The following is a 17,845-nucleotide window of genomic DNA, read 5'->3' on the forward strand; positions in this document are numbered from 1 at the left end:
CTCGGTCTTCCCTTCTCTCCCGCGGTGTGCCATCGTGCTCCTTTTATTTAGCCTCCATGGCTGGTTGGCACTTTCCTCTAATTACCTCCGCTTAGCTGTCAGTGTCGGGGTGCCCAGCTCCCGTATTCCCAGCTGAGGGAGCCAACGTCGCCCCACATACCTCCCCTGTTACCATCCCCCGGGGTAGACCTCCTGGGATACCACCCCCCTCCCGCTCCTTAGCCCTGACTGGGAGGGAGGCATGCTCATGGCTAGGTTTGCATCCCTTCTGGATAGGGCGTCTGCATTGCCGTGCTGCGCCCCTGAAATGTGGATGACAAAGAAAGAGAATAATTTGTGTCCTTACCTCCTGCTATCCACACAAGGGGGGCATGGTCAGTAATCAGGGTGAACTTCCTCCCGAGGAGGTAATACTTGAGGGTGTCGAGGACCCACTTCATGGCGAGGCACTCCTTGAGTATTTCTTCTCCCTCGGGAGGAGCTTCTTGCTGACATACATGATTGGGTGCTCCTCGCCTTCTTGCTCTTGGGACAAAACGGCCCCTACCCCAGTGTCAGACGCGTCTGTCTGGACCAGGAGGTTTTTTGAGAAGTCCGGGGTGACAAGTACCGGGTACGAACACAGCGCATCCTTCAGGGCCTGGAACGCCACCTCTGTGTCCTCCGTCTATCGCACCGTTTGGGGTAGTTGTGCTACCGTAGTAGCCTGCTAACCCCAGGAATGATTTTATCTGCCTCTCTGTTCGGGATACCGGCCATCATTTTTTTCTTTCTTGGGTTTTCACATTTCCCCTCCCGATCTGATATCACAGGTACTCCACTTCAGCGTAGCCCAGCTTGCACTTGTGGGAGTTCGCGGTCAGACCTGCATCCCTTAGCGCATCAACCACGGCCTGTAACTTACACAGATGTGATTCCCAATTGTCACTGTGCACAATGATGTCATCCAGATAAGCCGCTGTGTACTTACTGTGCGGCCGCAGGACTCGATATCATAACCGCCATCGATAAAAGACAGTACTGTGCAGCCGTCTTCATCGACCTTGCCAAGGCTTTTGACTCTGTCAATCACCATATTCTTATCGGCAGACTCAGTAGCCTCGGTTTTTCGGATGACTGCCTTGCCTGGTTCACCAATTACTTTGCAGAAAGAGTTCAGTGTGTCAAATCGGAGGGCATGCTGTCCGGTCCTCTGGCAGTCTCTATGGGGGTGCCACAGGGTTCAATTCTCGGGCCGACTCTTTTCTCTGTGTATATCAATGATGTTGCTCTTGGTGCGGGCGATTCCCTGATCCACCTCTACGCAGACGACACCATTCTATATACTTCCGGCCCGTCCTTGGACACTGCTATCTAACCTCCAAACGAGCTTCAATGCCATACAGCACTCCAACTGCCCTTAAACGCTAGTAAAACCAAATGCATGCTTTTCAACCATTCGCTGCCTGCACCCGCACGCCTGACCAGCATCACCACCCTGGATGGTTCCGACCTTGAATATGTGGACATCTATAAGTACCTAGGTGTCTGGCTTGACTGTAAACTCTCCTTACAGACTCATATCAAACATCTCCAATCGAAAATCAAATCAAGAGTCTGCTTTCTATTCCGCAACAAAGCCTCCTTCACTCACGCCGCCAAACTTACCCTAGTAAAACTGACTATCCTACCGATCCTCGACTTCGCCGATGTCATCTACAAAATTGCTTCCAACACTCTACTCAGCAAACTGGATGCAGTTTATCACAGTGCCATCCGTTTTGTCACTAAAGCACCTTATACCACACACCACTGCGACTTGTATGCTCTAGTCAGCTGGACCTCGCTACATATTCGTCGCCAGACCCACTGGATCCAGGTCATCTACAAGTCCATGCTAGGTAAAGCTCCGCCTTATCTCTGTTCACTGGTCACGATGGCAACACCCATCCGTAGCACGCGCTCCAGCAGGTGCATCTCACTGGCCATCCCTAAAGCCAACACCTCATTTGGCCGCCTTTCATTCCAGTTCTCTGCTGCCTGTGACTGGAACGAATTGCAAAAATCGCTGAAGTTGGTGAATTATCTCCCTCACCAACTTCAAACATCTGCTATCTGAGCAGCTAACCGATCGCTGCAGCTGTACATAGTCTATCGGTAAATAGCCCACCCATTTTTACCTACCTCATCCCCATACTGTTTTTATTTATTTACTTTTCTGCTCTTTTGCACACCAATATCTCTACCTGTACATGACCATCTGATCATTTATCACTCCAGTGTTAATCTGCAAAATTGTAATTATTCGCCTACCTCCTCATGCCTTTTGCACACAATGTATAAAGACTCTCCTTTTTTTTCTACTGTGTTATTGACTTGTTAATTGTTTACTCCATGTGTAACTCTGTGTTGTCTGTTCACACTGCTATGCTTTATCTTGGCCAGGTCGCAGTTGCAAATGAGAACTTGTTCTCAACTAGCCTACCTGGTTAAATAAAGGTGAAATAAAAAGAAAATAAAAAAAGGTCTTACTCACATTGGCTGAGCGTGATCACACAGTCGTCCTGAACAGCTGATGCATGTTTCAGTGTTACTTGCCCTGAAGCGAGTATAGAAGGGATTTAGCTCGACTGGTAGGCTCGTGTCACTGGGCAGCTCTCGGCTGTGCTTCCCGTTGTAGTCTGTAATTGTTTGCAAGCCCTGCCACATCCGACAAGCGTCAGAGCCGGTGTAGTATGATTCGATCTTAGTCCTGTATTGATGCTTTGCCTGTTTGATGGTTCGTCGGCGGGCATAGCGGGATTTCTTATTAGCTTCCGCGTTAGAGTCCCGCTCCTTGAAAGTGGCAGCTCTACCCTTTAGCTCAGTGCGAATGTTGCCTGTAATCCATGGCTGCTGGTTGGGGTATGTACGTACAGTCACTGTGGGGACGATGTCATTGATGAAGCCAGTTACTGATGTGGTGTACTCCTCAATGCCATGGGAAGAATCCCGGAACATATTCCAGTCTGTGTTAGCAAAACAGTGTTATGTTGAGCCACTGGCCTCAGATGATTGAAGTTCAGTATGTAGCCTCGTAAGCTCACATTAAATAACGTTAGCTAGCTAGCGAACTCAGTTGGTTCATTGTTGCCCATACGAGGAAGTTAGGCTAGCAAGCATTTTAGCTAGGGAGCCTATGAAAACAAAAACTAAAAGCGTACTGTATGACAGGGCCATATACTGTTTTGCCTACATGAAAGAGTGGAGGATGGCATTGTCGTTCAACTAGTCTACAGTTATTCTCTAAAATAACGTTGGGAGGTAGCTTATGGTAGAGAAATGAAGATGTCTCAACGTGAGACATCTGTGTCATTGTGTTGTGACAAAACTGTACATTTTAGGGTGACCTTTTATTGTCCCCAGCACAGTGTGCCTGTGTAATGATCATGCTGTTTAATCAGCTTCTTGATATGCCACACCTGCCAGGTGGGATGGATTATCTTGGCAAAGGAGAAATGCTCACTAACAGCGATGTAACATTTGAGAGAAATAAGCTTTTTGTGCGTATGGAACATTTCTGACATCTTTTATTTCAGATCATAAAACATGGGACCAACACTTTACATATTGCATTTATATTATTGTTCAGAATCAATAGTTGTTGGGTAAACTGTCAAATATTAACTTGCTTGATCATGCTGCATGTCATATAACTATTTGCTTTGAGGTTTTCACGGGACAGATGTTGCTCTCGGGTTTGTGATGATACAAACGTATGTGTAGTTAAATTTATTCCGCTGCTGTTACTGTCTTTTTGTTGTGACGGCCTTAATGTACAGTACCAGTCAAAGGTTTGGACACACCTACTCTCATTCAAGGGATTTTCTTAATGTTTTACTATTTTCTACATTGTAGAATAATAGTGAAGACATCAAAACTATGAAATAACACATGGAATCATGTAGTAACAAACAAAGTGTCAAACAAATCAAAATATATTTTAGATTCTTCAAAGCAGCCACCCTTTGCCTTGATGACAGCTTTGCACACTCTTGGCATTCTCTCAACCAGCTTTACGAGGAAGTCACCTGGAATGCATTTCAATTAACAGGTGTGCCTTGTTAAAAGTTCATTTGTGGAATTGCAGCACAAATTGCAGCACAAATAAATGTGTCAAAGTTCAAGTAACAGACACATCTTGACATCAACTGTTCGGAGGAGACAACATAAATCAGGCCTTCATGGTCGAACTGCTGCAAAGAAACCACTACTTAAGGACTCCAATAAGAAGAAGAGACTTGCTTGGGCAAAGAAACACGAGCAATGGACATTAGACTGGTGGAAATCTGTTCTTTGGTCTGATGAGTCCAAATTTGAGGTTGTTGGTTCCAACCGCCGTGTCTATATGAGACTCAGAGTAAGTGAAAGGATGATCTCTGCATGTGTGGAGGAGGGGGTGTGATATGGCGTTGCTTTGCTGGTGACACTGACACTGATTTATTTAGAATTCAAGACACACTTAACCAGCATAGCTACCACAGAATTCTGCAGCGATACGTCATCCCATCTGGTTTGCGCTTGTGGGACTATCATTTGTTTTTCAACAGTACCCGAAACACTGCTGCATCAGATGTCCTGGCCTCCACAATCACCCGACCTCAACCCAATTGAGATGGTTTGGGATGAGTTGGACCGAGTGAAGGAAAAGGAGCCAACAACTGCTCAGCGTATGTGGGAACTCCTTCAAGACTCTTGGAAAAGCATTCCAAGTGAAGCTGGTTAAGAGAATGCCAAGAGCGTGCAAAGGTGTCATCAAGGTAAAGAAGGGTGGCAACTTTGAAGAATCTAAAATATATTTTGATTTAACACTTTTTTGGTTAATATATGATTCCATTTGTGTTATTTTATAGGCTCAAACTGTTGGAACGTTGTCAAGGAGGGCGATCACGTGCTGAGTTCAAGCCGGGCATGAGCCCAATTGGGGGGGGGGGGTGTACTCGCTAAGCAAGCAACATGACGTCTGTAATATAAGCAACATGGCAAAGGATGCCACCCAGCAATATCAGAGGGCAATGTGGAGCTGTTACCAAGTGGATACAAGTGGCTCTGGGGTAGCACAGTGGAGAAGTAGTGGGAGGAGTGGTGGTGGTCTGGTTTTGTGTCACTCACTTCCTCCTTGTCTTCCTCCCCTGTGCAGAAAGAGAGACGTCTCCTAGAGAACCGGCGGTTGGACCTGGACATCTGTAAAGCACGTGTCAAGAAAGCCAAGCAAGCCGAGGCTAAAGCAGCAGTGAGTCTTCCTCATCCTCAGACACCCCTTCCCTTATGACTGGCGGTCCCAGTTTGATTGATTTCAGGCCTGACATGGAACATACAATTCCTGACATACAGTTCTAGAGTTGATGAAAATGATTTGAGTTCTCTTGGCTCAAAGGTGATTGTAAAGCAGTTTAGTTATTCAACAGCTGCTACCTCCAATCACTGTATGCTTTTGATTAGATGCTCTGCTCTATAAGTGGAGAATGAACACAACACCGTTTAACTCACATAATACGAGCACACTGCTTGTCCTTCCCCAAAGCTTTCTTAAATGTGTTGTCAACTTAGATCAACTCCAACTGGGACATCAACAGAAATCCATAGACCATTAAGCTAGCTACACCAATAGAAATGGCCATAGGGGTGGGCAGGGGTGGAGGATTTTCATCAATGTCTAGGGGTCTACCTTTGACTCACCTTCTCTGCAAACCTTACATGGGGCATGACAATTGTCTCTCCCAAACTAACATCCCCCTTCACCCTCGCTCATTCTCTTCAGTTTTGCACGCGGAGACCAACGGTGCCCTCTGTTGACTAACTTTGGACTAACATGTGTCTCTGTTATCATTTGCGCAGTGTGAGGGAGATGTAAGTATTGACGAGTGTTGTATTTTCAGCGATCTCGCTTGCCTCTTTTTCTCCCATTTTTATTTTTTTCATTGATTGCTGTTTGGGGCATCCTCCCTCTCTTCTTTTAGACCATCCATGCACCACAACTATACAGTAGTATAGTCCCAAAGAAAAGTTGAATGGGATTGTTTCAGTAATGACACCTAGAGATGGTCATATGAGAGGTGGAACTTTTTTTTTCTAGTTGACTTCACCGAAAAAAATGTTTTGGATGGTACACTGGCGCAACAAATTTGATGATGTGGAACTGAGACTGTACATTTTTAGACTTTTGTTTTATGTGGCCTCATTGTTTCCACTACCATCTCCAAGGTCTACCCACCTCATTGTCTGGGGCCCTGAAAGCTGATTCAGGGACCTCTGGACCCTTTGAAAAATACTCCATTGTCCCCTCAGTTGGAAAGCCCTGCTCATTCCCACACTCACACATCCTGAAGACTGATGGGAGTGATGGGGGTATATCCCAGCCAGTCTGCTGTCCATTCCACAGGTACAATGGTCAGGTTTGAACAGAAGACAATGCAAAACCAAGATGTCTGCCACCATTCTAATGATACCTGAAAATTGGACCTTGACTTTGAAAATGTGCATGGCGCTTGATGCAAATAAATATTTGTGTAAGCTCTTCTAATCCATTCATGCCTCATGGTGTGGAGGTAGTATTTAATTCTCATCACTGGCTCTGCGTGACAAAAGACAAGTTACTCATGCCATCCAAGTTCTTCTTAACATCACAAAACACAAATAGGCTGCGCACCGCACTGCTACTGCACAGCCTATTTGTGTTTTGTAATCATATTCATTATGATCTACAGGGATAAACTGATCCTAGATCAGCACTCCTACTCTGAGACACTTTATGAATATAGGCCCTGAGCTGAGGCCTTCTGTATGGGAGAATGCTCATGCCCTTGAGTCGCTGCTACTGTCAGAGCCAGGTCTGTAGAACTCTGGGAGCAGCTGTATATAGCCATAATTAGCTTAGCATTATAAGGCTGCTACTGTCAACCAGGTCTGTAGAACTCTCGGAGCCTCTGTATGTAGCCATAATTAGCTTAGCATGCTAAGGCAGCTTCTGTCTGTATAGAGGACACATTGGAGCCCCCCATATTCCATGAACTGCAGCTTTGCATCTCCATCCCAGACTCCTGTGGAAACTGACCGTTTGCTTCTTCTCATTTCTTCTCCCTTTCATTCTTCTTCTTCCTCAGTGTGCTGTTTGTTGGAGCTGCTTGTTTTGATGCGATGCATGACTGTATGACTTTGTTACCCCCTCTGCCTGTAGGCCGAGCCCGATTTTCAGGAGACTAGGCCTCGAAATTATGTTCTGTCTGCGAGCGCATCTGCGGTAAGACGCCCACAGACGGAGACTCATGTTGAGAGATGCATACACACAAAAACACACAGGCTATACTCCATAGAATATGTACAATGGCGCGCGCACACAAACACACTGCATTAGATGTACAAATTCTGGTTTATTTGAGTCTTTCAACACAAGTTTAGTGCACTTCATGGCCTATGTCACAGGTTAGCTTTTCTGAATATAACTAGTCTTTGTGGATAATAACTTGGGTGAGACTGACATAGGGAATAGACAGACATGTAGAAGGAGACAGAGACTAAGCTATCCTCAACCTAATTCTCTATCAGATACAGAGGTACCATACTCTGAAATTCTTATCTTCACATTGCCCAAACCCCATCGTCCCTCAATAACTTCAAGCAAAGACTGGGGGTCAGCCTGATGAACCAAACTATTCAGTAATCTCCTCCATATAGTTAAATAAAGGTTATATATATACTGCTCAAAAAAATAAAGGGAACACTAAAATAACACATCCTAGATCTGAATGAATTAAATATTCTTATTAAATACTTTTTTCTTTATATAGTTGAATGTGCTGACAACAAAATCACACGAAAAATTATCAATGGAAATCACATTTATCAACCCATGGAGGTCTGGATTTGGAGTGACTCAAAATTTAAAGTGGAAAACCACACTACAGGCTGATCCAACTTTGATGTAATGTCCTTAAAACAAGTCAAAATGAGGCTCAGTAGTGTGTGTGGCCTCCACGTGCCTGTATGACCTCCCTACTATGCCCGGGCATGCTCCTGATGAGGTTGCGGATGGTCTCCTGAGTGATGTCCTCCCATACCTGGACTAAAGCATCCGCCAACTCCTGGACAGTCTGTGGTGCAACGTGGCGTTGGTGGATGGAGCGAGACATGATGTCCCAGATGTGCTCAATTGGATTCAGGTCTGGGGAATGGGCGGGCCAGTCCATAGCATCAATGCCTTCCTCTTGCAGGAACTGCTGACACACTCCAGCCACATGAGGTCTAGCATTGTCTTGCATTAGGAGGAACCCAGGGCCAACCGCACCAGCATATGGTCTCACAAGGGGTCTGAGGATCTCATCTCGGTACCTAATTGCAGTCAGGCTACCTCTGGCGAGCACATGGAGGGCTGTGCGGCCCTCCAAAGAACTGCCACCCCACACCATGACTGACCCACCGCCAAACCGGTCATGCTGGAGGATGTTGCAGGCAGCAGAACGTTCTCCACGGCGTCTCCAGTCTCTGTCACGTCTGTCACGTGCTCAGTGTGAACCTGCTTTCATCTGTGAAGAGCACAGGGCGCCAGTGGCGAATTTGCCAATCTTGGTATTCTCTGACAAATGCCAAACATCCTGCACGGTGTTGGGCTGTAAAGCACAACCCCCACCTGTGGACGTCGGGCCCTCATACCACCCTCGTGGAGTCTGTTTCTAACCATTTTAGCAGACACATGCACATTTGTGGCCTGCTGGATGTCATTTTGCAGGGCACTGGCAGTGCTCCTCCTGCTCCTCCTTGCACAAAGGCGGAGGTAGCGGTCCTGCTGCTGGGTTGTTGCCCTCCTACGGCCTCCTCCATGTCTCCTGATGTACTGGCCTGTCTCCTGGTAGCACCTCCATGCTCTGGACACTATGCTGACAGACACAGCAAACCTTGCCACAGCTCGCATTGATGTTCCATCCTGGATGAGCTGCACTACCTGAGCCACTTGCGTGGGTTGTAGACTCCGTCTCATGCTACCACTAGAGTGAAAGCACCGCCAGCATTCAAAAGTGACCAAAACATCAGCCAGGAAGCATAGGAACTGAGAAGTGGTCTGTGGTTACCACCTGCAGAACCACTCCTTTATTGGGGGTGTCTTGTGAATTGCCTATAATTTCCACCTGTTGTCTATTCCATTTGCACAACAGCATGTGAAATGTATTGTCAATCAGTGTTGCTTCCTAAGTGGACAGTTTGATTTCATAGAAGTGTGATTGACTTGGAGTTACATTGTGTTTGTGTTCCATTTATTTTTTTGAGCAGTGTGTATATATATTTTTTTAAATATAGCCCATCTCTCTCACTCACATCCACACAACACATCCAAACAAAACATATACTGTTTATTATTTTTTGTAATTTCTGACCAGTTAATTTGTACATTTTTGGTTAGAAGGTTTTGTCTGTTTGTTGAAACTTAACATTTTCTTTGTATATATTTTTTTGTGATATTGTTTTTATCTGTATTGTTGTCTATCACTTATTTTCTTTGGTGCAAATGAATTAAACCTTAAATTTAAACTTAAAAACAGCAAAGCAGTGGTGGCTGGGATAGTTGGGATCTGGAAGATTCCAAAGAGTCGGCCAATGTGATGGATCAGAGGAAGGTATATATAAATAGGTTTACACTGTTCATAGCATATTATCAACCATACTAGATGGGATGCAACCCCCGCCCTACACTGCTAGAAGAAATGGTGCTATACAGAACCAACAAGCGTGCCATGGCTTGCTTCATACAGATCAGTGTGGTTCAGTTGGCATAGCTTGGCACTTGCAACACCAAGGGTATTGGGTTTAATCCCTGCTGGAGCCACCCATACATAAAATGTATGCACGCATGACTGTAAGTCACTTTGGATAAAAGCGTCTGCTAAATGGCTTATTATATATGGCTATATAAAATTGCAATGAAGCACCTTTTTATTTTCAGCAGTGTAGGTACTAGCTCAATGGTACTGTGGTATAGTAGGGTGTTACTTTCCCCATCGCCTGTTCTCGATGCCCTTAGAGGGTGTGTATGTATTGGAGCCCCCCCCCTCCACAATGTGACCCTCCCCCCCTCCCCCATCGCCTCAACGCTCTGATGGAATCCAGCCAAAGTTCAGCTCCTGATTTGACTGACCACAGACTTGATGAATTAGTTCAATCATGGAGAGACCTAACTGAATGAACAATAGACTGAATGCAAATACGAAGATTTATTAAATTATAATTGGGGGATAACCCCCGGAGACAGATATCGGGATAACTGGCCAGAAGATTGCAGGTGTTAGGATCTCTTATCTACCTCATTTTTGCCACCATGCAGTGAGCCAAACAAGAATGGTACTATGTTCCACTTTCATATATCTGTTTTGCTCCTGATGTTATCACTGTCTTTGTTATCGCTACTGGTTAGGTAACTCTGTCACATTCGTCAGTCTGTATTGGAGGAGAAGGGTTTGTTCGTGCCAGTCGTGTTTATGATGAATGCCAGTGACGAAGACGTGCCTGGCCATTTTTTTTCCAGTCCAACGCGTTGGACTATATTATTTGTTTTGTCAGTTGTTGTGTCACGGTGTTGTGTGTCTTTGTCTATAATGAGAGATTCTGTCGTTGTAATTGTCAAACAGATGGTTGTGTATAGTAGGCCGTTGTTGAAAAAGCAAAAAATTTGAATCCCCTTTGACCAAAACACTGTGTGTTCACATCTTCCCACGTTTGCCCTTATTTAAAAATTGTACCTTTATTTAACTTAGGCAAGTCAGTTAAGAACAAATTCTTATTTTCAATGAGGTTGTATTTCTCCTTCGAGAATCAATTCCTTAGCTGCTTATAATTCCAGGGGCATGTTTCCCATAGAAATATAATGTAATAAATGATATTCCTATGATGGTTCAGCCACACTGATGGGAAACCTCAATAGAGCACTTCCCTGGGCTCCCTGGGCTTTGTGCCATCTGTGTACTGTCCACACAAACTACATGTCCTCCTGTCATTTTAATTCTGCTAGTCCCACAGAAATGTCATTTGGCTATACTTATCGTATCGTATAGTAGAGTAAGGAGCGGTCTAATAACATGTAATAAATACCTTGTAACAGGGCTTTTTACAGTTGATAAGTACATGCAGTTATGGAATAGCTAATTTTAACGCATGTGTCCAGTGTGAACTGCTGCCCTACATTTAAAAGTGACTCTTTACTTGCATCACATACCTAACAATGGTTTCAACAAAATAATCTGATGACTTACTCATGTTTTCAAATCATTGGCCTCTTCCAGACATGACTAGACTTTTATTGTTATAGGGGGATTCCTCCCATCTTACTACACAGCTAGTCTTTCAACATATCAATGAGTCAGAAAGGGAATGGGGCCATTGCTCCTGAGACAGACTCATGAGACTGCTCTGGGGAGAAATTATTATGTGGATGTAGAACCCCACAAGGTCTGTTGTGTGCTGTCATTGTTGGTCTGAGAATTGCTCTTATCTCCCTTGTTGTCATGCTGCTTATTCTAGCTGTGGAGTGAGGAAGTGGACAAAGTAAGTATCACTTAGTAAGATTGGTGTTCAACAACACAGACTAAAAAGGTCATAGACTGCTTTAGAGGTGTGTGTGTGTCCGTGTCCCCAGTGACCTCAAAGTATTTGGATAATGAAACATTTTTTTGGTTTGTTTTGGCTCTGTCAACTAAAACACTTTGGATTTGAAATGATACAATGACTATGAGGTTAAAGTACAGACTGTCAGCTTAAATTTGAGGGTATTATCATCCATATAGGTTTAAATGAATGGTAAATAATGTATTGGGTCATTTTGGAGTCACTTTTATTGTAAATCAGAATAGAGTGTTTAGAAACATGAATATTTTTATTTACAATAAAAGTGACTCTAATGCATTATCTACCATTGAATTAATATTGGGCACAAAATCTGAAACACAACCAAAACAAACAGCAAATGCATCCAACAAATTTGTGAAGTCACAAGCTTGATGTAGTCATTGCGTGCTATGAATATGGGTCCAAATACATAACTTTTTACTACTTTAATACACATTAGTGAATTTGTCCCAATGCGTTTCGTGTAACGCCCGTCGGAAGAAGTGGACCAAGTTGCAGCGCAGTACATGTTCATGATTCTTCATTTAATCTGAACACCAAACAAAACAACAAAAGAACGTAACGTTCTGAAGGCTACACAGAGCTAACAAAAACAACATCCCACGACCTAAGGTGGCAAAACAGCCTGCCTAAGTATGATTCCCAATCAGAGACAACGATAGACAGCTGTCCCTGATTGAGAACCATACCCGGCCAAAACATAGAAACACAAAACCTAGAAATAAAGAACAGAATGCCTACCCAAATCACACCCAGACCAAACCAAATAGAGACATAAAAAGGCTCTCTAAGGTCAGGGTGTGACATTTGGTCCCCTAAAATGGGGGGGACTATGTACAAAAAGTGCTGTAATTTCTAAACTGTTCACCTGATATGGATGAAAACACCCTCAAATTAAAGCTGGAGTACAGCCCCAAAATCTAAATAAATGTAATTGTTCCAATACTTTTGGAGCTCACTGTACATGCATGTGTGCATATACACTGAGTGTACAAAACATTAAGAACACCTGCTCTTTTCATGTCATAGACTGAATCCAGGTAAAAAACTATGGTCCCTTATTGAAGTATCTTGTTAAATCCACTTCAATCAGTAGATGAAGGGTAGGAGACAGGTTAAAGAAGGATTTTAAGCCTTGAGACGATTGATATATCGATTGATATATGGATTGTGTATGTGTGCCATTCAGAGGGTGAATGGGAAAGACAAAATATATAAGTGCCTTTGAACAGGTATATGATATTAGGTCAAATTTATTTATGAAGCCCTTCTTACATCGGCTGATGTCACAAAGTGCTGTACAGAAACCCAGCCTAAAACCCCAAACAGCAAGCAATGCAGGTGTAGAAGCATGGTGGCTAGGGAAAACTCCCTAGAAAGGCCAGAACCTAGGAAGAAACCTAGAGAGGAACCAGGTTATGAGGGGTGGCCAGTCCTCTTCTGGCTGTGCCAGTTGGAGATTATAACAGAACATGGCCAAGATGTTGAAATGTTCATAGATGACCAGCAGGGTCAAATAATAATAATCATAGTGGTTGTCGAGGGTGCAGCAGGTCAGCGCGTCAGGAGTAAATGTCAGTTCATAGCTGATCATTCAGAGTATCTCTACCGCTCCTGCTGTCTCTAGAGAGTTGAAAACAGTTGAAACTGGAGCAGCAGCACGGCCAGGTGGACTGGGAACAGCAAGGAGTCATCGTGCCAGGTAGTCCTGAGGCATGGTCCTAGGGCTCAGGTCCTCCGAGAGAGAGGGAGAGAGAGAGAGAAAGAAAGAAAGAGTATTAGAGCGAGCATACTTAAATTCACACAGGACACCCGATAAGACAGGAGAAATACTCCAGATATAACAGACTGACCCTAGTCCTCCGACACAAACTACTGCAGCATAAATACTGGAGGTTGAGACAGGAGGGGTCGGGAGACACTGTGGCCCCTGTCCGACGATACGCCCGGACAGGGCCAAACAGGCAGGATATAACCCCACCCACTTTGCCAAAGCACAGCCCCCACACCACTAGAGGGATATCTTCAACCACCAACTTACCATCCTGAGACAAGGCCGAGTGTAGCCCACACAGATCTCCGCCATGGCACAACCCGGGGGGGGGGGCACCAACCCGGACAGGAATATCACGTCAATGACTCAATCCACTCAAGTCACGCACCCCTCCTAGGGACGACATGGAAGAGCACCAGTAAGCTAGTGACTCATCCCCTGTAATAGGGTTAGAGGCAGAGAATCCCAGTGGAGAGAGGGGAACCGGCCAGGCAGAGACCGCAAGGGCGGTTCGTTGCTCCAGAGCCTTTCCGTTCACCTTCACACTCCTGGGCTAGACTACACTCAATCATAGGACCTACTGAAGAGATGAGTCTTCAATAAAGACTTAAAGGTTGAGACCGAGTCTGCGTCTTTCACATGGGTAGGCAGACCATTCCATAAAAATGGAGCTCTATAGGAGAAAGCCCTGCCTCCAGCTGTTTGCTTAGAAATTCTAGGGACAGTAAGGAGGCCTGCGTCTTGTGACCATAGCGTACATGTAAGTATGTACGGCAGGACCAAATTGGAAAGATGGGTAGGAGCAAGCCCATTTTAATGCTTTGTAGGTTAGCAGTAAACTTGAACCTTTCCTTAACAGGAAGCCAGTGTAGAGAGGCTCGCACTGGAGTAATATGATCAAATTTTTTGCTTCTAGTCAAGATTCTAGCAGCCGTGTTTATTTAGTGCTTTATACGGGTAGCCGGAAAGTAGAGCATTACAGTATTCTAACCTAGAAGTGACAAAAGCATGGATTCATTTTTCTGCATCATTTTTGCGGAGAAAGTTTCTGATTTTTGCAATGTTAGGTAGATGGGAAAAAAGCTGTCCTTGAAACAGTCTTGATATGTTCGTCAAAAGAGAGATCAGGGTCCAGAGTAATGCTGAGGTCCTTCAGTTTTATTTGAGACGACTGTACAACCATCAAGATTAATTGTCAAATTCAACAGAAGATCTTTTTGTTTCTTGGGACCTAGAACAAGCATCTCTGTTTTGCCGAGTTTAAAAGTAGAGAATTTGCAGCCATCCACTTCCTTGTGTCTAAAACACTTACAGGGAAGGCAATTCTGGGGCTTCACCATGTTTCATCGAAATGTACAGCTGTGTGTCATCTGCATAGCAGTGAAAGTTAACATTATGTTCCCGAATGACATCACCAAGAGGTAAAATATATAGTGAAAACAATAGTGGTCCTAAAATGGAACCTTGAGGAACACCGAAATGTACAGTTGATTTGTCAGAGGACAAACCATCCACAAAGACAAACTGATATCTTTCCGACAGATAAGATCTAAACCAGGCCAGAACTTGTCCGTGTAGACCAATTTGGGTTTCCAATCTCTCCAAAAGAATGTGGTCATCGATGGTATCAAAAGCAGCACTAAGGTCTAGGAGCATGAGGACAGATGCAGACCCTCAGACTGACACTATTAAAAGGTCATTTAACCTTCACAAGTGCAGTCTCGGTGCTATGATGGGGTCTAAAACCAGACTGAAGCGTTTCGTATACATTGTTTGTCTTCAGGAAGGCAGTGAGTTGCTGCGCAACAGCCTTTTCTAACCTTTTTGTAGAAGAATGGGAGATTCGATATAGGCTGATAGTTTTTTATATTTTCTGCGTCAAGGTTTGGCTTTTTCAAGAGAGGCTTTATTACATCCACTTTTAGTGAGTTTGGTACACATCCGGTGGATAGAGAGACATTTATTATGTTCAACATAGGAGGGCCAAGCACAGGAAGCAGCTCTTAAAGTAGTTTAGTTGGAATAGGGTCCAGTATGCAGCTTGAAGGTTTAGAGGCCAATTATTTTCATCAATGTGTCAAGAGATATAGTACTAAACCACTTGAGTGTCTCTCTTGATCCTAGGTCCTAGCAGAGTTGTGCAGACTCAGGACAACTGAGCTTTGGAGGAATACGCAGATTTAAAGAGTTGTCCGTAATTTGCTTTCTAATGATAATGATCTTTACCTCAAAGAAGTTCATTAATTTATCACTGCTGAAGTGAAAGCCATCCTCTCTTGGGGAATGCTGCTTTTTAGTTAGCTTTACGACAGTATCAAAAATACATTTTGGATTGTCATTACCGTTCCAATTTTCTGGAAGCTTGCTTCAGAGCTCGGGTATTTTCTGTATACCAGGGAGCTAGTTTCTTATGACAAATGTTTTTTTTGTTTTTAGCAGTGCGACTACATCTAGGGTATTACGCAAGGTTAAATTGAGTTGCTCAGTTAGGTGGTTAACTGATTTTTGTCCTCTGACGTCCTTGGGTAGACAGAGGGTGTCTGGAAGGGCATCTTGGAATCTTTGGGTTGTCCGAGAATGTATATCACGACTTTTGATGATCCTTGGTGGGGGTCTGAGCAGATTATTTGTTGTGATTGTCCGATAGTCTACTACAAGGTCCAATAAGAACTCAGTGAGGAACGCGGCAGCGTAGCCTAGTGGTTAGAGCGTTGGACTAGTAACCAAAAGGTTGCAAGTTCAAATCCCCGAGCTGACAGATCTGTTGTTCTGCCCCTGAACAAGGCACTGTTCCTAGGCTGTCATTGAAAAATAAGAATTTGTTCTTAACTGACTTGCCTAGTTAAATAAAGTTAAAATAAACACTGTATATGCCCCAGGAGGCCTGTAAACAGTAGCTATAAAAAGGTGATTGAGTAGGCTGCATACATTTCATGACTCGAAGCTCAAAATACGAAAACAGCTTTTTGGGGGGGAATTGAAATTCACCTTTGCGGGATGCGCGGGGGATATGGTCACTAGTGTAACTAGGAGGTGAGGCCTCATTTAACACAGTAAATTCATCAGGCTTAAGCCATGTTTTAGTCAGGCCAATCACATCAAGATTATGATCAGTGATTAGTTCATTGACTATAACTGCCTTGGAAGTGAGGGATCTAACATTAAGTAGCCTCATCTTGAGATGTGAGGTATCACAATACCTCCTCTGCACAGATGGGCACGAAACACAATTAGCCCTCCTACCCCAGTTTACCTTGCCTAAATCAGTCCGTCCCATATCTGATTTGAGATGTGCAAGAGATTAGCCTCTTCAACTAATCTTGGTTACCCAGAAGTAAAATTATTGTAAAAAAGTTGTCACTTCCAGTTTAATCTGTCCACGAGAGATTACTAAATTACTGATATTTGGAATGTGTCTTTAATGTTTTGTACCCTCAGTGTATGTGGGTGTTCATGTGGTCTCTCCCGTCTTCTCCTATAGGCGGAGCAGGAGCTGCGTGTGGCTCAGACAGAGTTTGACAGACAGGCCGAGGTCACCCGGCTGCTACTGGAGGGCATCAGCAGTACACACGTGAGTCCAGAGACATCACACACACACTAGTCGTGAGTCCAGAGACATCACACACACACTAGTCGTGAGTCCAGAGACATCACACACACACTAGTCGTGAGTCCAGAGACATCACACACACACTAGTCGTGAGTCCAGAGACATCACACACACACTAGTCGTGAGTCCAGAGACATCACACACACACTAGTCGTGAGTCCAGAGACATCACACACACACTAGTCGTGAGTCCAGAGACATCACACACACACTAGTCGTGAGTCCAGAGACATCACACACACACTAGTCGTGAGTCCAGAGACATCACACACACACTAGTCACGGAAAGCCCAGACCTAGGGAAACAGCACTAGGTCTGGGGAGGATGCTGGATCAGGGCTAGAGATCAGGGGTAACTCTACTCCATTAAATCAGTCAAACAAACAAAAAAGCAGGTTCTAACCAGTTCTCACAACCTATGTGTCTAAGATGGGTGAGTGATTAGATCTTTAGAGCCTAAACAGATGGGAGAAGTATTCAGCCAATTTTGCTCCAGCAAATATAAACTGTAACGTTGCGGTTTAGTAACAATCATTGTGAAAACCATTGAATGTGTGAAACCAGGCTTTTGGAAGTACAACTTGTTTCTTGTCTTTCACCCTGTCCCCCCTTTCCCTGATAGGTCAACCACCTGCGCTGCCTGCATGAGTTTGTGGAGGCCCAGGCTACATACTATGCCCAGTGTCACCAGTACATGCAGGAGCTGCAGAAAGAACTGAGCAGGTGAGCACTTTACTACGGAGGTATAGTTGGATGAATCATAACCCTTATGAGTGGGTTGAAGTGGCTTTGTTTACATACATGGGAAAATTCTTCAACATTTCCCTTTTTTC

At 44.3% G+C, this 17,845-nt stretch overlaps 1 protein-coding gene across 9 annotated transcripts in view; it reads left to right on the forward strand.

Annotated features, from left to right (window-relative positions):
• The window catches only part of LOC118387351 (endophilin-B2), an 88,374-nt gene that overhangs the window by 18,530 nt on the left and 51,999 nt on the right, over positions 1-17,845 (forward strand). For 2 of the 9 annotated variants that reach the window (XM_052525356.1, XM_052525357.1), the window contains exons 5-10: positions 5,159-5,251; positions 7,196-7,258; positions 9,552-9,626; positions 11,524-11,547; positions 16,884-16,973; positions 17,635-17,735. In XM_052525356.1, coding sequence (XP_052381316.1) covers positions 5,159-5,251; positions 7,196-7,258; positions 9,552-9,626; positions 11,524-11,547; positions 16,884-16,973; positions 17,635-17,735 — 446 coding nt within the window. The remainder of the gene's footprint in view (positions 1-5,158; positions 5,252-7,195; positions 7,259-9,551; positions 9,627-11,523; positions 11,548-16,883; positions 16,974-17,634; positions 17,736-17,845) is intronic. The other 7 variants (XM_052525359.1, XM_052525362.1, XM_052525361.1 and 4 more) reach the window with 5 other exon arrangements.

The sequence above is a fragment of the Oncorhynchus keta genome, chromosome 9 (assembly GCF_023373465.1).
Source record: "Oncorhynchus keta strain PuntledgeMale-10-30-2019 chromosome 9, Oket_V2, whole genome shotgun sequence".
NCBI lineage: Eukaryota > Metazoa > Chordata > Actinopteri > Salmoniformes > Salmonidae > Oncorhynchus > Oncorhynchus keta.